At 34.5% G+C, this 23734-nt stretch overlaps 1 protein-coding gene across 1 annotated transcript; it reads right to left on the reverse strand.

Moving 5' to 3' along the window:
• Positions 1-14060: 14060 nt before the first annotated feature.
• Positions 14061-16749, reverse strand: LOC145157858 (glucan endo-1,3-beta-glucosidase 4-like). The gene is made up of 5 exons (XM_079076840.1): positions 16508-16749; positions 15991-16115; positions 14608-15825; positions 14370-14397; positions 14061-14275 (listed from the first exon to the last, which is right to left on the reverse strand). The coding sequence occupies exons 2-5, from the start codon at positions 16052-16054 to the stop codon at positions 14146-14148; spliced, it is 1440 nt and encodes a 479-aa protein (XP_078932966.1). The 5' UTR covers positions 16055-16115; positions 16508-16749; the 3' UTR covers positions 14061-14145.
• Between the last annotated feature and the right edge of the window lie 6985 nt (positions 16750-23734).

Below are 23734 nucleotides of genomic sequence, written 5' to 3' on the forward strand. Positions count from 1 at the left end.
CCTGTGATACAAATAAGCTTGAGTGGGTCAGGTTGGGAAACCTGGTGAGTACATAGGGTTTTCAACCCACAATCATATAATTATTATGTTTAAACATCAAACAATCAACCCAATTACCCATCCCCATTACCTTCCTTACTCTTAAGGATCTACCCTAAGAATCATCTATCCTGCATTCGTTCATTTCAAAGCCCATTGCTTCCACGGTTTATATGATAGGCACTAAGTCCATAGTTGTCAATGCTTGTTCGTAAAGCACTAATTTCATAGCTGCTAAAGTTCATTCATCGGGTACTAAATCCATAGCTACCGGTGTTCAGCTAATAGGTACTAAATCCATAGCTACCAACGTTTATTTAACAGGTACTAAGTCCATAGCTACCAATGTTTATTCTATAGGCACTAAGTCCATAGCTGCCAATGTTATTTGTTAGGCACTAAGTCTATAGCTGCCAATGTTCACTCATATCATCTTTCATCTCTCATCATTCATCTACCCATGTTTTACCCAACATATTCGTAGATATAAAATACATATACATTTTAAATTATTTAAAACATGTATAAAATCGTTCATCCAGCATAGAAAGCAAGTATTCAAATAATATGCACACATACCACGTAATTTATATAAAATACTTCATATTTATGTGTAAGATGAAAGTAACTATGCACTCACTTGAAAAGGTGGTGATTCCGAACTCAGACAGCGCTTCGATTCTTAAAAAATAATTTCCTTCGACGAAACCTAGTATTATTACCACTAGAGTTTAGTCTATTATTTTCCGAGACTAATTAATAGTCTAGCTATTATTACTATTATATAAGCGTTAAACAATACTTATATAACCCATAATAATAGCCCAAGTATTTATTATAAGTTCCTAATAACGTTACTATAATTAAATAAAAGCTATATTAAAATAGCGTAGGCGTAGCTCACTTACAGCGGGTTTTATAGAAAACCGGGCTTTGCTTGGAGCAGCGTTCCCCAGCCGAAAAGCTCTTCTTCTCGGAGCCGTCGAGCACTCCGGGGCTTCCACCTCGTGCTAAGGAGGTTCCCTAAGCTTTTCGGGGGGGTTTCGAGGCTAGAGAGAGGTTCTAGAGAGAGAGTAAAGAGAAGAAAGAATGGGAAAGGTGTGAAGAAAATGAGGGTGGGAGAGGTTCTATTTATAGGGTGAAAAATGGCTGAACTTGGTGCCACATGTCACCATCTAGTGGCAAGACTTGGGGAGAAAGCAATGGCCAAGATTGTGTCACATCACCCATTTTCGCACAACACTTCCGACTTCTAAAATCTGTAACTTTCACATACGACCTCCGTTTTTGGCGTTCTTTATATCCACGCGTAGGTAAAAATAAGATCTACAACTTTCATTTTGACTCCGTCGGCTAATTCTCGACCAATCTTAAGTTTAACAGTACGAGGAGAATATATTGTTAAATGTCCGCGTAAAATTCATAACTTCTACATACGGACTCTGTTTTCGTCTGTCTTTTTACCGTTGAGTTTCTATTAATGAGATCTTCAATTCTCATTTAGGTCGCGTAGGCCAAAAACCGCTCGATCTAAAATTTGAGTTTCGGGTTGTGCACTGCTAAGCCAAATCTTAGAAAATTCATAACTTCCTCATACGAAGTCAGATTTCGGCGTTCTTTTTTTGTATGTTCTCGGTTTAACGTATACTACAACTTTTGTTTGGATTTCGAAGGCTAAAAAGTCCTCCATCGTAAATTAACTATTTACGTCTCCCGGTGTCATGCCGGTTTTGCCATAAAACTTCGACGTACCATAACTTCTTCGTTATAACTCGGATTTCAACGTTCTTTATATGTACGGAACCCTTGAGACTTATTCTACAACTTGGTTAAGATTATTTATTCTAAATAATCTTTTGTCAAAAAGTCGTTTTTGACCCCTATTATCTCTAAATCGACTAGCCCGGATCTACGGGCGTTATAATTATCTCCCCCTTAGGATGATTACGTCCCGGAATCATCAACGAAACAGGGCTCACATGATGAATCCATACGTTATCTCTTCATCCTAAGTAATAACCATAACTTTGATGTTTCTTCGAACGAATATCTAACTCTAAGACTTCCTGATTGCAGGCGGTGCTCGATCTTGCACTTGCTCCCTATCTCACGTTAGACTCCAGATTATGACCTTCAAGTCACAATCTCGATCCTTACTGGAGACTGCTTCTTTTTCTTAACAAACCTAAGATAAGTTATTTTATTACTAAAATGGAACGATGTGTCATATTCCAATGACCTATCATCATATGCTACAATGCTTAGACTCAGGTCTCTTAGAGTCTTCCAGAACAGACTATACTTTCCTTCATGTTTTAATCTCATCTTAAAAGGTAGCATTTCTAGCTACAAGCAACTTTTCGCAATACCTCTACTGATCGCTTTTTATTTCAATCTTCCATTTTAAGTCAGATGCTACATCGAACTTGATTCTCTGAACCACATAACATACTCAGCGTAGTTAGACTCAATTTGATATGACCACTAGGGTCGGAATAACAATCATCTTCTTAGTCATTACCGAAATGATGGTAACGACATACTTGAATAAAAAGAAATCGATTACTAGCTCCTTGGTAACCTTGTGACTTTCCCTGATCCAAGTGTGAGTCCTGTGCTTCCGGTAGTATAGGCCTCTACTACCATTCACACCTACTCATACTCGTCCCAAGTATTGTCTCGCAGCTTTCCAAGTTACTATCACAAAAACAATTTTAACACATAAAAATGTGTCCAAACAATCATAAAACTTCCCATAGACTCTACTATGACTTCTTCCATACGTATCTTCAATCATCAATTCTGCTTCAACTCGGTTGGTGATGGAAATGTCAGACGATGGGATAACTTCATGGATTATACAAAAAATCTTTCTTTCTGCTAATCGAAAGTGTACTTCTCCCGTACTAGACGTGTTATTTCTTAGACGCGTTCTAAAGGCAAGATATCACTCTTACGATATCTTCTGATAGGTACCACTCAGTATCGTAAGCCTTCTCATTTCCTCCATTTACTCAATTCACTACGAGTCTTCACCATGATGTTTTGGACACCAAAGCAGTCGTTTGGTGTATCGAGACGAGAATATAGATAGAGGAAGGTTTATACGTGTATTCCTCCTTATTACATCAAAAAAATTATATGTCAGTTCTAATATCGTAATTAACCATTTAGAAATCTGAACACATAAAATTTCCAGATCCGATCAAACGATAGCATAAAGCATCACAAATTATTAAGCACATAAAAGCAATTTAGACATCTTCCCTAAATGAGCTAGTGGCCGTGTCTATTCAGGTGTACTTCCTAAAATATATTAGACACACTCCTCACGATCATCGCTTAGCATTCTAAGTTTAAGTCTAGAAATAAATCCTTATTCCTAGTTCACTTAAACTAATGCTCTGATACCAACTGTGACATCCCCATTTTCACGGCCAGAAAAGACCGATTTTGTTTATGCTTTGTTTAAAAATCAGAGTAACATTTTAAATAAAAGTGTTGCGGAATTTGTTCCCAGAAAAACATGATAAATGTGTTATCAAAGCATTTCCGAAGAAATGTATTTTTATTCCTTTTAAAACCTTGGGATGTCATTGTCAATACAGAAAACATAAGCATAAACAGAACTTACATTCATTTACACTAGTGATCTACATCTCTTTTAAAACCTTGGGATGTCATTGTCAATACAGAAACATAAGCATAAACAGAACTTACATTCATTTACACTAGTGATCTACATCTCTTTTAAATCTCTCAGTGTAAAGTGGCTTCATATCGACACTTGTGATACAAATAAGCTTGAGTGGGTCAGGTTGGGAAACCTGGTGAGTACATAGGGTTTTCAACCCACAATAATATAATTATTATGTTTAAACATCAAACAATCAACCCAATTACCCATCCCCATTACCTTCCTTACTCTTAAGGATCTACCCTAAGAATCATCTATCCTGCATTCGTTCATTTCGAAGCCCATTGCTTCCACGGTTTATATGATAGGCACTAAGTCCATAGCTGCCAATGCTTGTTCGTAAAGCACTAATTCCATAGCTGCTAAAGTTCATTCATCGGGTACTAAATCCATAGCTACCGGTGTTCAGCTAATAGGTACTAAATCCATAGCTACCAATGTTTATTTAACAGGTACTAAGTCCATAGCTACCAATGTTTATTCTATAGGCACTAAGTCCATAGTTTTCGATGTTATTTGTTAGGCACTAAGTCTATAGCTGCCAATGTTCACTCATATCATCTTTCATCTCTCATCATTCATCTACCCATGTTTTACCCAACATATTCGTAGATATAAAATACATATACATGTTAAATTATTTAAAACATGTATAAAATCGTTCATCCAGCATAGAAAGCAAGTATTAAAATAATATGCACACATACCACGTAATTTATATAAAATACCTCATATCTATGTGTAAGATGAAAGTAACTATGCACTCACTTGAAAAGGTGGTGATTCCGAACTCAGACAGCGCTTCAATTCTTAAAAAATAATTTCCTTCGACGAAACCTAGTATTATTACCACTAGAGTTTAGTCTATTATTTGCCGAGACTAATTAATAGTCTAGCTATTATTACTATTATATAAGCGTTAAACAATACTTATATAACCCATAATAATAGCTCAAGTACTTATTATAAGTTCCTAATAACGTTACTATAATTAAATAAAAGCTATATTAAAATAGCGTAGGCGTAGCTCACTTACAGCGGGTTTTATAGAAAACCGGGCTTTGCTTGGAGCAGCGTTCCCGAGCCGAAAAGCTCTTCTTCTTGGAGCCGTCGAGCACTCTGGGGCTTCCGCCTCGTGCTAAGGAGGTTCCCTAGGCTTTTCGGGGGTTTCAGGGCTAGAAACAAGTTCTAGAGAGAGAGTGAAGAAAAGAAAGAATGGGAAAGGTGTGAAGAAAATGAGGGTGGGAGAGGTTCTATTTATAGGGTGAAAAATGGCTGAACTTGGTGCCACATGTCACCATCTAGTGGCAAGACTTGGGGAGAAAGCAATGGCCAAGATTGTGCCACATCACCCATTTTCGCACAACACACTTCCGACTTCTAAAATCCGTAACTTTCACATACGACCTCCGTTTTTGACATTCTTTATATCCACGCGTAGGTAAAAATAAGATCTGCAACTTTCATTTTGACTCCGTCGGCTAATTCTCGACTGATCTTAAATTTAACAGTACGAGGAGAATATATTGTTAAATGTCCGCATAAAATTCATAACTTCTACATACAGACTATGTTTTCGTCTGTCTTTTTACCGTTGAGTTCCTATTAATGAGATCTTCAATTCTCATTTAGGTCGCGTAGGCCAAAAACCGCTCGATCTAAAATTCGAGTTTCGGGTTGTGCACTGCTAAGCCAAATCTTAGAAAATTCATAACTTCCTCATACGAAGTCAGATTTCGGCGTTCTTTTTTTGTATGTTGTCGGTTTAACGTATACTACAACTTTTGTTTAGATTTCGAAGGCTAAAAAGTCCTCCATCGTAAATTAACTATTTACGTCTCCCGGTGTCATGCCGGTTTTGCCATAAAACTTCGACGTACCATAACTTCTTCGTTATAACTCGGATTTCAACGTTCTTTATATATACGGAACCCTTGAGACTTATTCTACAACTTGGTTAAGATTATTTATTCTAAATAATCTTTTGTCAAAAAGTCGTTTTCGACCCCTATTATCTCTAAATTGACTAGCCCGGATCTACGGGCGTTATAATACGACACATCACCCCCCACTACATGTTCACTACATGTTCACAAGCCATGGAAATGGGTATCGCTCTACAATGTTTTGTTTATTTTTATTTTTATTTTTTTGTTATATTTAGATTAAAATTAAGAAAAAAAAACCTAAATTAATAGCATAATTATATATTTCACATTACATAAAAAACATAAAAATTAAAAACTAGATTACTAAAAACCATAAAACCATAAAAATTAAAACCTAAATAACTAAAAACCATAGAAATTAAACATAAATATTAAAAACGTTAAAACCTAAGGTCCATACTTTTCCAGAACTTGTTGTTGGATTTTCAGAAACGCGGCTAAATTTTTCGGGTCGATATCCGGTTGCAGCTTCGTGTTTAAAATTTGAAGATCGGTGAGTGCTTGCTTCCGACGCCGAGTTTCCTCCGTTGACTCATATTTTTGTAAAAAACTTATAGTTTTGTCAATTTTGTCCGCAAGTACGTCTTTGTTAGTCGCTTTTCCGCTTGAAGACGCCGCTTTTTTCCCTTTATCCCTTCCCGGTGGTCGACGAACTTGGACTTCCGGTGGACCCTCCCCTTCGGTCCCATCGAAGTCGTCATTGAGGTCGACACCAATACCCACATCCGACTCGGAAGTTTTTGGCCTTTTGTTGGAGCCGGTGGTGGATTCCGAATGCGAAGTCTCCGGGTTAAGGACCCATTTTGGACCCTTACGACAAATTTCTCACGCTTTTTGGTGGCCGGACACTTTACCGTCGTTGGTAACTTTGAATTGTTGGCAAACGGTTGATAAAATATTGCAATCGTTGCTACCACTTTTATGCATATTTTTTAGATTTTCATATATTTCGTTAAACTTGGTGCACGCCGCTCATAGTTCACGCCATTTTCCATTAACCGCGTCGTACGTTCTGCCCGTTTGCCTTCCCAAAAGCGAGTTAAAGTGATCTAAAACACGAAGCCAAAAACTGTTTCCCGTTTGCACGTTGCCCGTCCTCGAGTCGCACGATATAGAAATCCAAGCTTTAGCTAAAGCTTCCTCCTCCTCTTCGATCCAAGCCGTTCCTCTTTTATTTGTAGATTTTCCTTTTGATTTCCTTCGCCTAGACGGTTGTGTTTCTTCGACCCGGTCATCGTCGTCGTTGTCCAGATTTATAGGTGGGGATTGAGAAAAAGGGACTTGAGATTGTTGTGTTTGGAATTGTTGAAATGGTTGTGTTTGGAATTGTTGGGGTTGAAATTGTTGAAAACCTTGGAATTGGGGTTGATTGAATGGTTGTGGTCTTTGTTCTTGGAAGAAGTTTGGTTGAAATGAAATGTTGGTAAATATAGGTTGTTGTTGTATTGGGGATGTTAGCATTTGAATGTAACATTGATATTGATCATTTGGAGTGTTTGGGGTTGTTGGGGTGTTTGGAGTGGTAGAGGTATTTTGATGTTGCTCCATACGTTTGAGAGAAAATGAGAAAGTAGAGAGATATGTAAAGAATTGTTGTGGTGTAAAATGGTTTAAAATTGTTTGGTATTTATATAAGTTTAAAAAGTTAACTTTTTTTTAATTTACAACGACTCAAATATTGACCGTTTGCATTGATTGGTCGTAACAACGCGTGAATGGCTTCAATCCGCATCACGTTTACGGACTAGGGGGCAGTGTTCACGCGTAGAACCCCCCCCCCCCCGGCCACGTCAGTTTTACGAGTAAAAACGTATACCACACCTGATGGCCTTAGTTAAACATTACCAAACAAAAATTATTCAATGCACTTTCGGGCCTCATTTATAAATTTGAGTTACAGTCGAGTCTTATTATAAGAATACAACGGTCTTGAAAAATATGTTGCTGGCATATACCCTACTATTTTTTACACTGAGAATAATATTGAATTTTTTTTTTCCGAAAGTATATTCTTCAACTAGGTTTAAACCCGTGGAACTCCATGTTTAAAAATTGAAATATAATTATACTTTTGATAGTGTAAATAAAAAGATATCAAATTTTAGAAATAATGAAGAATTATGATATTGTAATGTAATTAACATGAATAAATCAAATACAATAAAGTATTATAAATTAATTAATTAATATGATGGATGAAGTGTGATACACGAAAACAAAATAAAAGATGGTAGAAAAACGGTTCTTATAAATTCCCAAAAACTTCCTTATAAACGACATTGGAAGTTTTATTTGTGAGACTATCATCCTTATCTAAAATTAACAATTTTAATCTTTCCCTGCTTTGAACTCTAAGATAAGACAACATACAATTGGCCATGTGAAAAGACGGGATGTTTGAGAAACAAACCAACCTTCGATAACGACTGTCCCTGACTCTTATTAATGGTCATTGCAAAACATACAACCAATGGAAACTGTCTTCTTCGGAATTTGAAGGGAATTTTCTTTTCTGATGGAGTTAATGACATTCTTGGAATAAAAGTGTGGTTTCCAATATTAGTTCCAGATATGATACGTGCCTCAATAACATGTTTGTCCAATGATATCACCTGGAGTCTTGTCCCATTACGCAATCCATTTTTCTGATCAATATTTCTCAGCAACATAACGGGAACACCAATTTTTAAAACTAACTTATGGTTTGGTAAACCCGATACTTTCAGACCATTTAAAACATCAAGTGAATATAAATTTGCATCAAACTGATCATGGACAAATTCAGATTGGCATATACTATCTGAACTTAAATATTCAACCTCATCTCCTGGAAACTTCGATAGCAAACGGTCGTTTATTTCCTGAACCACTTCATTTTTTGGAGCAAGCATTGCTCTTTCTTGAAAATAGCTTGTAGTGTTGTACTTTTCCAAAATTGAAGGATATACGAAGTTGATTAATGAACCTATGGGATCATGTGGATCATTAATGAGAATATCATCTGGAATATCAATAACCGTTTCTCCATCGTTGATACCACCAAGTTTGCCTTCTCCTATATCCAACAACCATTTTGCAAAATCTCTGATTTTTTCTATATCAGATTGATCCCTTCCAACAGTTAGTCTCATGTGTTTTTGTTAATTTATGGATCTTTATGTGTTGCCATAAATATGAAGAGCTTAAAGAAGCATTAACAATGTTTTGTCTACTTCCACCTGGAATAACAGGTAGAATTTGTCTAAAATCTCCTCCAAAAACAATAGCTTTCGCTCCAAACGGAATATCTGAGTTGGTAGAATTTTCAGACCTGAATAAATCTTTCAAACTTCGATCTAAAGCTTCAAATGCATGCTTATGGACTATAGGAGCTTTTATTCAGGTCTGAAAATTCTATTTGAATGGAATTCTACGAAAACAAAAATTTGTCTAAAATCTCCTCCAAATGGAATAAATCTTTCAAACTTCGATCTAAAGCTAAGTCGTTTGTTGTGTCGAGACATGAATTTATAAAGTAGAAGAACCTTAAAACTGAATTAGGAACTTGAAGAACCTATTTAGAAACGTTATGTACAAATTCAAAATAAAACTTTAAGGGCAATTTTGGGGATCCGGATTCCACCATTGGTACTATTAGACTCGCATTCTTTTCATAAATATTGGTTATTGTAAGTTCAAATTCTGACATTTTAAAAAAAAGAAAAAAGAAAAAAAATCTAACATGGAAAAGAAAGAGAAAGTTGTAAATTTGACAATTACAATCAGCAAACAAAAAAACAGTTAAATAAAAAACATTAAAAAATTGAAACAGTAAAAAAGAAAGTACATTTCTATTTAACTGATTTTGATCGATATAAATACACAATGTTATCATTTGTTTAAGTGATTTATGGATAAATAACTTAGTTAAATACAGTTAGAAATACACAATGTTATTATCAAAGGATTTTTTTGGTGATGTTCAATAACAAATACCTAATATTACTTAATGTTTATATTTGATGTCTAATATCATGATACTTTTATTTTTTCTATACATAAATAAATGATAGTAGATTGCTATTTATTGTATTAATCCCTAGATTAATGTTTACTCCTTAATGAATACTTTTGAATGAAGAATAAAGTCATAATAAGATGTTATATTATCCAATATTGAATAAATAATAGTCATTTGGGAGATAAAATCAATGTTGTATAAAATCAGTTCTACAAAAATCAAAATAACATAGTAAACGACATTATAGGAATGAAAAAAAATAACATAATGTATATTCAAGAAATAAATATAAAAACCATCAAATCCCAAACAAAAACCATTCAAAACCAATCCACCTAAAAATGTAAACGGCTTAAGAGTCTATGATGCAGAAACAAAATTAACCATGAAGTAAGATTGTTTGTAAAAGTAAAATACATTTACTTTTCTTTCTTAGGGACCAAAAGAGGCATTGGTTGTTCATCCGGTGGTGACAATCGAGCAGACTTAGATGTTGACAAATTCTCCATTTCATCAAGATCTATGCATGTAGCAAGATTTCTTTTCAACTCAGTTGGTGTAGAAATCAACTTTGTAGGACTTGTTGCAGTTGAGTTGTCCCTAGCACAAGGTGTTAAATTGTCACCTGTCTGTGAAAAAGAATCCTAGAAAAAAATTTAGTTAGTTGTTATACATTAAAACATAATACTTTAAAATTATAATTTAAAAACTACAACCTTGAGATATCAATCTTAATTGCCAACTTTTTGTGATATTGTAACTTGAGATATCAATCTTAATTGCCAACTTTTTGTCCACCACAACTTTCAACTCCATTGGATACAAATCCAAATTGATGCCAAGCTAAAATATAAATAAATATTGTTAGAAAATTTGTGTATAAATATATAATTGTATAACATAAAGAAGTAATTTAGAACTATAAAATAATATCTTCTTGTTTTTATCATACAACTCTTTAGCTGTATATTTAAACAACTTCTTTGCTTCTTGATCAAATAAGGTTAAAGTCAAGGTTCCTGTGTTGTCTTGAACCCGAAGTGGGTTTTAAATCTAAATAAAGTATAAAATCATATTATATTACACAATTATGATAAACATATATTGTTTTTATATAAAATAAATATGTAATACCTTGGAATAACCGAAATTTTGATATTTTTGTATTTAGGATTAGCACATTCATAAGTAACGATTTCGGCCACTTCATGAGAACCATCAACCTTATTAGTAGAAGACTCTTTTTGTTTTGCTGACTTTTTGCAGTTGCTACAAGCAAGGTAATACCAACGTATGTTTTGACGTATTCCCTTAACAGTACCAACAATAACGACCGTTTTTTCCTGGAAATTTAAATAATGTTTAATGTTAAGAAAATGTTAGTTTATGCCAGTATGTTAGTTTCGTTATAACAATATACTATGTTTGTTTCTTAAACTTTTAAAATTTAAAAATAAAAGTTCATTAAAGTAACAACTTTAAAAATAACATAAAGTACCTCCAAAGGTTCAAACACATCATCAATATTCGAAAACAAATTATTTTTCAAAAAGTCATCGTGTTTCGTGTCTTGTTTTGATGCAATCATCTTGATTCCACTTGATGAAAGTTGTTGTCCATTTTCATATATATCAATTTGTTCATTGATAAAAAAGAAAGGTATTACATTTATTATAGTATGAAATAAGTAAATATGATAATACAAAGGAAATTATAAATCAAAATACTTGTTTTTGTAGATTGTAATTTAATCGATATCATTGTTACGAACAACTTACTAACATCAAAGTAAGTGGATATAAAAGGATGACCTGCAAAAATAAAATTAATTATTAAATTATAAATATAAAATTCTTAAAATGGTTATTAAATATAATTACAAACCATTAATAAACTTCACTTTGGCAAATTGAACAATAACAACAACTGGAGCAAGGCTGTTATTGTTAGTAAGAAAATCATGCATGTAGTATGCATTATGACCCCACAAAGTTACCTTAAGCTTAGTATCCCTTAAAAAGTAAAGAAATAATGTAGATAATTTAAAAAGAAAATATATTATTTGTTTATAATAATGGTGAATACTTTATCTCTTGAAGATGCATGAGCATTTTATGTTTTGATTTATCTTGTTCCGAGGTGTCCATACGCCCATATTCAAAAATGTGTCCAATAATATCTACAAAAGCAACAAAACATATGCTTAAGTTTATAAAAATTATGAATTTATAATAAAAAGAAAGAAAGTAGGATGTTATATAAGAAAAATTAATATTAAAAGAACTAACCAATAGAGTTTGACTCCAGGATGTTGTTAGAAAGAATCGTATTGAAGTCAACAAAAGCAAAGTCATGTGCAGAACCAGAAAAGTTTTCACACTCTTTTAGAGTTGTATCAGGATTTAAAGTAAGTTTTCTTTCCGGATCAGCAAAGTTAAAGTTTGAAGTATTTGGTGCGACATTAGGTTTCCTGATGTATAATGAAGTATCCTCTTTTAAATAGCGCTGGAATTTAGGAAACCATTTCTTCACACAAGATGCATGAATTTTCCTTCCCTAAAAAATAATTAATTTACAAATATCAATAATTTTTTATAAAAATAATAATTGAATATATGCATGTTATACCTCCTCATCCATCAGAATCGTTTCAATCGAGTATGTGTCATTTGCATCAAATTTTGACTTTTGAGTCCAAAGACGTATGGTGTGAACCTTTATTGTGAAATCGTCCTTGATTGAGTCAATCTCCTTTACTGGAGTAATATCTTCCATTGTACCTTGAAAATTAAAAAAAAAATTGTATATTTAACAAAAATTTTTAAATATAATCAAAAAAAATCGTAAAGAAAACATATACTTAAAAAAATACATTGCTATTTAAGTGATTTTGATCGATAGAATTACACAATGTTATAATTTCTTTAAGTGAGTTATGGGTACATAAATGAGTTAAAATACATAAGGAAAAACATGATTAACAGTTTATAAAATACATTGCTATTCAACAATTCGTGATACAGATACATGATGAAACAGTTTATAAAAAACAATTAAAACAATTAAATACATTTAGGAAAAAATATGATTAATTACAGTTTATAAAAAACAGGGTTAACAGGTTATAAAAAACAAGGTTAACAGTTTAAAAAAAAAACAGTAAACTAACCTGGTTGATTATGCAGTCCAAAACTAAAAAGTCGATGAGTATATACCCTGGATATAGGAAAAACACACTGCAACCACAAAAAAAGAGCGATAAATCCATGAGTATACCATCGATATATTAAAAACACAGAGTAAACAATGTAGTCTCCTTACCTGATGAATAAAGTCTGATCTATGCGTAGTGAAAGAGGAAGGTAAACACGCATGTAAAGGTGTATATATATCCGACTGATATTCGATTGCTGATTTATTGGGATTGAAATTTGATTTGCTGATTTTTTGGGAGTGATAGAGTTTAACGTTTATTTTCTGTCATATTTGTTGCAGAATTATATGGTATAATTGAAAATTCAAATTTCAAATATTCTGATTTCCTGATTTAAATATTTACCGATTTATAAAAAGATTTTTCAAATTTTTCGACTTTTTGGTGATTAATAACATGAAGGGCAATTATGGAATTTTAGTTAGATCAAATGAGCGGGAAAAGCCAAGACGGATGGACTAAGGTGGTGCCACGTGTCATCTAATGTATTGTTTTATTAGAAGAGAAGATATATTTTTTCCCTTTTTAACTTATAGATTGTCAAAAACAACTCAACATATTAGTTTTTTCACCTATTTATTTACATCGTTCTTTTAAAAGACTTTGTAAAATATAAAATATATTACTACATGATATCCATAATCAAAATAGTTATTTGTATATTATTAATCCGAATTTGATGTTATATTAAAACTGACATTTGTTAAATAAAAAACTATATTTAAAACATATATTTATAATTAATTAATGTCGATTACCAAACTAATATCCATATACCAATATTTGATTTATTAAATAATGACCATATTAAATAATCAAGACTACCTATGAAATCATGATCATAGTAATATATAATTAACATTCCATAGAACACAATGGTTAATATTCTATTAATCAAATGATAAGAGACAAACATATTGAACAACAACTAAACCCAATCTTAACAAATTCACATATCTCATAGTTATTAACTTTGTTCAAGTATATAGATTTGATTCTCAAATGAAAAAAAAAATGGTAACAAAATATGTAATCATCTATACAAATATGATTTTGACAACACCTTTGAAAAAAGGTACAACAAAACAGAAAACAAGTATGAATGATTCGAATGATAAACTATTTTGAATATAATGATGATACTCATATCAACACAAAACATTAAACAAAATCACTTGCATTAAGCATAATGAGACCCAATGGAATCCACTATACAAATCTGCACAAAATCTACACATATGCACATCTAGCAAAAAAACAATGTTGCCAACATCAAATATCCAATTTCATGAACTCGATGTGTTGGCGATGCACTTCCCGTGGGACCCACCGGTCCAAATGCTGGCGGGCTAACCCTACCGGCGCTCGAATTTGAACTATTCAAAACATTTTTTCCACATTAAAAATCTAGTCAAAGATATCAAAATAAGACACTTATCATGAATCATGATCCAAAAATATTTATCTCACCTTCCTTTAAATATGCACGATCCGTAACCTGCAAGAGAAAGACACAATAATTCGTTATGAATCCGAAAAAAGTTAGGGTTTTGCTCATTTACAATATTAACCTCCGATCTAAAAATGTCTAGTCCCATGTCAGCTAGACATGACATGAACCTATCTGCCTTTATATATGTTGGAGTCTCATTCCCTTCCCTAATACAGTACTTTCTAACAAAAAGAATAAAGAGTTAACGACACTTACTAGGATCAATATTAGTTATAATAGCTGTGCCACCAAAGTCGCATGTTGCACCTTCGATCCGTTTTCTTTGGTAATAGTCATTATAAGCATAAGAAGCATGGTTTTGAACGGTATTGGGCAGATAACATGGCTGCCCGGATTGAATAGCACTACAGTTCGCCTGCCCTTGCCCGCATGCCCAATTCAACCCGTTTTGCAACCCATCCGGATCCGCCCCTTTTCTCGCAACACAAAACCCGCCCGTATTATTCTCCATAGAATCACCAAGATCAAGACTATAAACCGCACTCCCGTTTCTAAAATACACACCATAGCTTTGATCCGCATCTTCATAAAACAACTCGAAAATGTACGAGTTCATAAGAATACCCGGTTGACTCGGTGGGCCAGACCCGGTCAAAACACGCTTAATCAAGTTATTGTTAAAAGTCTCCGCGTTTTCCACCGTGGCGGCACTTTCATTGGCGGCACCCGCCCACGGCCACCCTGTTTCCGTCACTATAATGGGGATCACCGGAGTAATACAAGCAGCTATGGAGTAATACGTGGCATCCACCATAGCATCAAGCATGCTTTCATAATGGAAAAGAGTGTTTGGGTCAACGATTTGTTTGACCACCGGAAGGGGCTGAAAAAGAGCATATTGAATCGGAAAAACACCATTGTGTTGTATGTAATCTTTATAAGGATAAGCGTTCAACATGTAAAAGGAATTCGAGTTTTTCAAGAACTCAAGAATATCGTAAATAGTTGAATTCCAAGAAAGGTTAAAAGTGGCGGTGGACGGCGGAAAAGGCGTCGGAATTAAATCCATTGATAAAGGGGTTGAGACTTTAACGTCGTTTAGATTTGAAGCGAGTAAAGCTTTGTAAAGATAGTTCATGGCGGAAACAAGAAAAGGGACAGCGGTTGGAGTAGAAGAAAGAACTTCACTTCCGACAGCAATGGCGGTGATATTGGTGGCGGGTTTGAACGCTGCAACGTGTGTGTTAATCCATGAGGCGGCAGCTGAAGGTGATTTTCCGATTCCCATGATGTCCGAGTTAGCAACACTAATCATAACTTCGATCCCTGTGTCTGATAATGCGTTAATCAAACGAACGTCGGAATTAAAAAGCCGAACATGTGTTATTTTATGGGCTTTAAGGATCGCCACCACCTGCTCCGGCGACGGTAGGTTTGAAAGTTCGCCGGCGATGTTTATTCCCACAAAGGCAACTGCAAATCCAAGAATATAAACATAAATTGAAGAGGGAAAACCAGATTTTACACTAAACCTACATCTTTCTTGTTAAAGCTCCGATTTTTATCAAGACTATTTCATTCAAAATTGGGAGTAATAATTTTGACCTCAAGTCAACCTTCAAGAACAGATAACATTACCTGTTACATTGGATAGACTTCCAAATATAAACAAGATACTTCCAAGCCACAATTCGAACCTCATTGTTCCAAACTTCCAATATTGTCGGACATCAACCTTATTTTCTCCGAAACTTTATCATAGTCTGTTACACGTTGGAAATAATTGAGAAATAAGCTAACTTTGAGGTTTCCGAGTCATAAGAAATGAATGAAAAACAGCACAAAGTGTAGAGTAATTCTACAAACGTAAATAGAGGACCTTTGAAATTCTTGTCCATTTTCCGAATTTAGGTTAATCTTTGAAAGAAGAAAGAAGAACACCCAAATCAAGAAAGGTTTATGTTGTCACAACATATAGGTTTCTTGACAAAATTGAGGAAACCCACGGGTTGACATAAAACAGAGAATACCCAAATCAAAAAAGGTTTCTTTTATTCACAATTATTGCAATTTCAAGAAAACCCAGATAGGTTTCTTGACAGAATTCAAGAACCCTTAAAAGAAAGAACAGAGGAAATAAAGAAGAGGCAAATACCAGGAGTTCTTCTATGGCGGAATCTTCAAGAAATCAAGACGAATGGGAATGAAATCTGGGAGAGAATCTAAAGCAACTTGTTACTGGTTTAATGAAGCATTTTATGAAAGGTGTGAGCTTTTGAGAAAGAGAATAGAAGAGTGTCTTTTAGAACCTATATCGACATAATTCCAAATTTCGTTTCACTTATTGCATAATAATTGTGCAAGACATAAATGGACATTCATACCCCACCACCCAAATAACATAAAAGAAAAAATAGATCGGAAGAAACGAAGCTCGAAGCTTCGAATCTTTGATTATAGTTTGATTTATAGTAAAGACCAAAATACCACATAGGTTGTTATAACTTAAACAACATTAAAATTTTAACTTTTTCAAAAAAATTAATTTATGGATGTTGGGATGAGAATATGGGATCTAAAGTAGATGGAGCTGTTGGAGTTGGTAAGCCTCGTTGGCTTATCTAATTTAGATTATGGTTGTACAAAATATATATTTACTAAATAGGATTTAGTTATGTTTTTATTTTATTTCTAAAGTTATATGGATGAAGTTTTAAAAGAAAAATAATAAACTCCTCAAAATATTAAAATGTTAGAAATATAGTGCGAGTGTGGGGTGGGCTGGTTCTTCAATGCTTTTTCTATTTCTTTATAATAATAAAAAGTTAGAATAAGGACGAATATGATATAAGATATACCACAAAATATGGACTTTTGTTGGGTTATAAATGACAAATGTCGTAGACTAAAAAAACAATTGAGAGATGAAAGAAGTGGATTGTTCATCATCATTTTATATATATTTCTTTACAATCAAATCCTCTTGGGTTAATAACAACTTAAATGGATATCTAAATTTGTTTTGTTTTTTTTTTTTAATATCTAGCAAACTATATTTTTTATACAGAGTGAATTTGTTTTATTTGTTAAAAAAAGTATCATCATTTACCACAACCAAAGTTCGCTGCCCTTTTAAGTCATTAACCTATAAAGTTATAACTTATAATAATAAAAACTCGATTTTATACGGTTTGTAAATTGACATCTTCAATGGGAAAATCCTTTTTGCGGGGAGGAGGTGGCATGCACTTGTATCTTGTAAAATGATGTGATCCGTATTTCTACAATAAAGATGTATTTTTCTTTAGATATTATCTACTTTTTTCTTATTTTTTTTGTTGTAGATCTAATTGTTTTTTGAGCAAATTGCATAAAAAACATTAATTTTATATAAGATTTTGATTTTGACATTGTGTTTTTTTTCTTAATTAAGTCACTAAGTTTACAATTTTATTGCAAATTTAACTAATCGACTCGTTTTCTTTAAGCGTTTCATGTTTCTCAATTGTTGGCTAAATAAAAAATTGATGTGACTTACACATATAATCCTAGTTGGCAAACATTTGAGTTAAATTGAACCATTACGTAAATATGTACTCACTTTATCTTATTTCTTCTTCTTTTCTTCTCTCAAAACATCACAGTTTTGTGCAATGGCTTTTCAAGGTCGCTCAAGTGGTTCCTCATGCCATAATGGTGTAAACAAGGCAAGGAAGGTTGTCACAGTAACATCTCCTAAAGAAAGCATTTATTGTCTTGCTTACACCACTCTATGATAAATTGATACCATCCATTTGAATACTTATTCCCACCTATCGGTTGCAAGGTAAGAATATATTGCAAACATTATTTAATTGTAATCAAAATTTATGATATGACTACTAATATAACACTAAGTAGTGTTTTGCTAGAGCTTGTATTACATTTGTAATTGTTCATATATCAATGAAGATCTTCTTGAAATGTTCACTCTGAAGTGCAATTACTTTATTCCACAAGTGTTGTTTTGATCGACTAATCCGGATTATCATGACTTGCTTCAAAAGCAACTAATGACGGCTCAACCCTAATGAAACCCTAATCTCGTTTAATATATAAACAATTCTTCCTCTTCAGAAGAAGGTTACGAATTTTAGCTCTCGTTTTTCATCAAACTCTCACAGAATCTCTCTAGCAAATTGGCTTACGATTTCTGTGTCTAGAATCATAAGTGTCCACTTGGATTATCCTAGATTGAATTTCTTGCAACCCAGGCATAGGATAGAAATATCTGTTCGGAAAGTGTTTTCACGATCCAAGTTGGTATCCAGATCTCCACTACAAACCCTAATTTTCTTACATTCGAACTGATATTTTCTGTTCCTGGAGATGGGTGACTCAATCCGCGAGATGACCACTAAGTTTGCTAAACTGGAGAAGTTTGAAGGCGTCGACTTCAGGCGTTGGAAGAAGAAGATGCACTTCATGTTGACTACTCTGAAAGCAGCATACGTGCTGACTACTCCAAGACCAGTGGGGCCTGATGAAGGTGTTGTTGAGACGATTGAAGAGATAAGAAGGAGACAGAAGTGGGACAATGATGACTACATCTGTAAAGGTCACATTCTGAACGGTATGTCTGATGCTTTAATTGATATCCATAGTGAAGCCTTGTGTGCCAAGGAGTTGTGGGACACCCTTGAACTGAAATATATTACTGAGGATGCTTCTAGCAAAAAGTTTCTGGTCAGTGACTTTAATAATTATAAGATAGATGATTCAAGGTCTGTCACTGAACAATACAATGAACTCCTTGGCATATACGGTCAGTTTAAACTGCACCGTATGAAGTCTGTGTCAACCATCATTGACAAACTGCCTCCATATTGGAAATACTTCAAACATAACTTGAAACATCAAAAGTAGGAACTGTCATTGGTCCAACTTGCTAGTCACATTCATATTGAAGAATCTCTTCGTGCGAAGGAAAGTGACAAATCTGAAAAACCCAAGGGAAAATTTGATCTGGACAACCCTCAGTTCATATGGTTGAAAACAAACCAAAGAATCAGAACCACAAAGGACATGACAAACGTAAGCAGGAACATATCCCAAGCAACTCCAATAAAAAGTGAAAGGATCTGGTTTGTTGGAGGTGCAATCAAGTTGGGCATTGCAAGCGTGATTGTCCTGTGAATTTAGGCAACAATGGTGCTGGAAATAGTGGAGCCAATGGGAAAGTGAACGGGTATTCGGCCAAATTCAAGGAGGTCAGTTTTTGACTAACTTTGATAATTCTAATCAGAATTATGTTTACTATGTTTCATTTATTCCTGAATCATTCTATGTGCATGATGATGATGTTGCTTGGTGGATCGACTCCGGAGCAACGAACCATGTATGCAAGGATAAACGGATGTTTGAAACATTAACTCCGCTTGAAGATGGGTCGGTGCTGAAAATGGGAGACGATTCTTTTATTCCTATTTGTGGTTTAGGTGTCGTGTGTCTTGAATTTACTTATGGAAAGACAATTAGGTTATTTGATGTTTTGTTTGTTCCCAAGATTCGCAAGAATCTTGTTAGCTCTAGTTGTTTGAATTCTGATGGTTTTAAACAAGTTATTGAGTTGGATAAGTTTTTTTTTGTCTAAGGGTGGAATGTTTATTGGATTTGGATATTTAAATAATAGAATGTTTCGTTTGAATATTGTTGACAAATTATTACCTGTTCAAAATTCTGCATTTGTATCTTCTGCTTCTAATGTTGATAAATCTATGCTTTGGCATGTAAGATTAGGTCATGTCAACTTTAGAAGGATACATGAGATGTCAAAAGATGGATTAATTCCAGCCTTTGATATGACATCTGATAAATTTAAAACATGCATGCTTACAAAAGTAACAAAACAGCTCTTTCCTAGTGTCACTAGAAATTCAGTTGTTTTGGAACTTGTACACAGTGACCTGTGTGATTTTCACTCAACTCCTTCTTTGGGAAATAAAAAGTATGTAGTCACCTTTATTGATGACTGCACTCGGTTTTGCTATGTGTATTTGTTACATTCTAAGGATGAAGCCTTAGATAAATTCAAAATATACAAAACCGAGGTGGAATTGCAATTGGGCATTCCGGTTAAATGTCTCAGGACTGATAGGGGAGGTGAATATATGGATCCCATGTATTTTCAATTAGTGGGTATCATTCATGAGACCACGGCACCTTACACACCCCAACATAATGGTATTGCTGAACGCAAAAATCGAGTTTAAAGGAAATGGTAAACTCGATGTTATCATACTCGGGATTGAGTGAAGGATTCTGCGGAGAGGCCATGTTAACGGCCTCCTATTTATTAAATAGGGTTCCAAAGAAAAGGAACAAATAGTCCCATATGAACTTTGGTTCAAGAAAAAGCCAAATTTGAGTTATTTTCGGGTTTGGGGATGTCGGGCAGTTGTAAAACTCACTGAGCCCAAAAAGAAAATTTTGAGAGAACGTGGAATTGATTGCATATTCATTGGATATGCTGAACATTCCAAGGCATATAGGTTTTATGTAATAGAACCTAATGATTCGGTTTCAATTAACACTGTTATCGAATCACGGGATGCAATTTTTGATGAGATGTGGTTTTCATCGATTCAAAGGCCTAAGGATCTGACTTTTGGTGCTAATAAAGAGAAAAATTCAAAAAGTCAAAATGGTGGTATCGTGCAAGAACCACTAGAGCTACGTAGAAGCAAAAAAGGCCAAATTGCGAAAAATTTTGGATCCGACTTCCAACTGTATTTGGTGGAAGGTTCAAGAGATGAAATTAATCTTGAATACTCTTATTGCTATAGTATTGAAGATTATCCTAAGACATATCAAGAGGCCATAGAGTCTCATGATAGTGCCTTTTGGAAGGAAGCAATTGATGATGAAATGTCATCAATTCTTGAGAACAACACATGGGTGTTGTCTGATTTGCCTCCGGGTTCTAAACCTCTTGGTTGCAAATGGATTTTCAAAAAGAAAATGAATGTCAACGGGACTAATGAAAAATTCAAAGCCCGGTTAGTCATTTAAGGTTTTAGACAAAAACCCGGTATTGACTATTTTGATACGTATGCTCACGTTGCACGTATTTCTACTATTAGATTGTTGGTTGCCTTGGCAAGTATCCACAATCTGGTTATTCACCAAATGGATGTGAAAACAGCCTTTTTAAATGGTGATCTTGACGAGGAAGTTTACATGAAACAACCTAAAGGTTTCATTATGCCCGGTAAAGAGCATATGGTTTGTAAACTTGTCAAATCTTTGTATGGGCTTAAAGAAGCGCCTAAACAATGGAATAAAAATTTTGATGAGGTGATTTTGTCTTTTGGTTTCAAGACAAACCAATGTGACAAATGTGTTTATAGTAGATTTGATGATGCTACTAGAGCTGGAGTGATCATTTGCTTATATGTAGATGACATGTTGTTTTTTGGTACCGACCAAAATCAAGTGGATGAAACAAAGAAATTGTTATCATCCAAGCTTTCCATGAAAGATTTAGGAGTGGTTGATGTAATTCTTGGAATAAGAATTAAGAGGATGAATAAAGGATTGGTAATAACTCAAAGTCATTACATTGAGAAAATTCTCAAGCGGTTTAATTTTACCGATTGTTCTCCTGTGAGTACTCCTATAGATCCAAGTGTGAAATTAATGCAAAATAATGGTGTTCCCATTTCACAATTGGAATACTCTAAGGCTATTGGTAGCTTGATGTATGTGCTGGATTAGTGTCTAAGTCCATAACTATTTTGGTATGTACTTGACCCGATTATGAGCATGGTCCTTTTGGGTTGCCTTCACCATAGCCACTTGTAGGATGAATTATGGAGAGATAGGATTAATTATGATTTATTAATATATTATGAGAATAATATATTAAAGGAGAAATCATATTGTTTAATTAATATTGGTCAAGAATTAATTGAGAATTAATTTTGTGGTCAAAAGAGATTAATTAAACTTAGGGGACTGGAATTGTAATTATAATATAATTGCATTTGGGCTATGGATCACCTTGGAATATAGGTTGGACGAATTCTATGGGAAGCCCATAAGGAATTCGTCCGGTGGATGTTCTACAAAGAGTCCATGGGCTGCTTATGTAACACTCGTGTTTCTAGCCTAGGCATTAATATTGGGGTGATAGTATAGGTTAACCTTTGTAACTCATTTTGAAGAAATGAAAAGGAATTATGTGAATATTATGTGTTTTATGTGTTTTATGCTTAATTACTAGGAGTTAAATAATTAAGAATAAAAATGAGCGTCGAAAATAAATATTAGATAAAGCCGATATCTATTACGAAAGTTGTAGTGGTCGTGACAAGGATTACAGAAATATAAAGAATGCCGAAATCCGAGTTGTAACGAAGAAGTTATGACCTGTCGAAGTTTCACGACAAAACCGGCACGGTGCTGAATGTCGTAAAAAGTGAGACTTTGATAAACTACTTTTTAGCCTTAGTGATCTAATGAAACTCGCAGTGTTCGTTAAACCGAGAGTAGGTATAAAAAGAACGCCCAAATCTGACTTCGTATGAGGAAGTTATGATTTTTCGAAGTTTCAGCTTAGCAGTAGACAGCTAAAAACTCGAAATTTAGATCGAGTGATTTTTAGCCGACACGACCTAAACGAGAATCGAAGGTCTCGTCATTAGTAGCACAACAGTAAAAAGTCTGACGAAAACGGACGTCAGATGAAGAAGTTATGATTTTTTACGGATTTCCTGTCCCGGTCTGTTAAAAATAATAATATAAAAATTAAATTCAAAATTAGCCGACAAAGTCTAAACAAAAGTTGTAGAGCGTAATTTTACCTACGCGTGCATATAAAGAACGTAAAAAACGGAGCTTGTATGCGAAAGTTATGGATTTTAGAAGTTTTGGCGCGAAAACCGAGAAATTTCGCATAGGTGGCTTCGGCCACGTCACCTTCGCTTAGAACGTGCCACGTGTACGAAACTGGTGAGTCATGCGAGCCACGTGTCCGAAATGCTGCTGAGTCATCCGAATCGGAGAGCTGATCCGAAGCGGTCCAGTGAGAAGGCGACGCGTGCCCTCTATCACGTGTCCGAACCCTCGCATAAAGCCACGAAACCCCCCCTACTTCGGACCTAGACCTCGGTCCAGTAAGAAGCTGCCAGCAAGCCTTCGCATGCGCAGCCACGTGCGATCCCATGTGCGAGCAGGTGCCCCTCGCTCCAGATCTGCGCCACCTGGAGGCTTCTCAGCCGTTGGATCAGGAGGCTCGCTCCTATAAATAGGAGGGTGCGAGACCTCCCGGGTATATTTTGGAAAAGTGTAAATTTTAGCCCCTAACGCCATATTTCTTTCATCTTAACATCCCCCAAAGCCC

This window comes from Lactuca virosa, chromosome 1 (assembly GCF_052849685.1).
Source record: "Lactuca virosa cultivar CGN04683 chromosome 1, Lactuca_virosa_CGN04683_v6, whole genome shotgun sequence".
Lineage (NCBI taxonomy): Eukaryota > Viridiplantae > Streptophyta > Magnoliopsida > Asterales > Asteraceae > Lactuca > Lactuca virosa.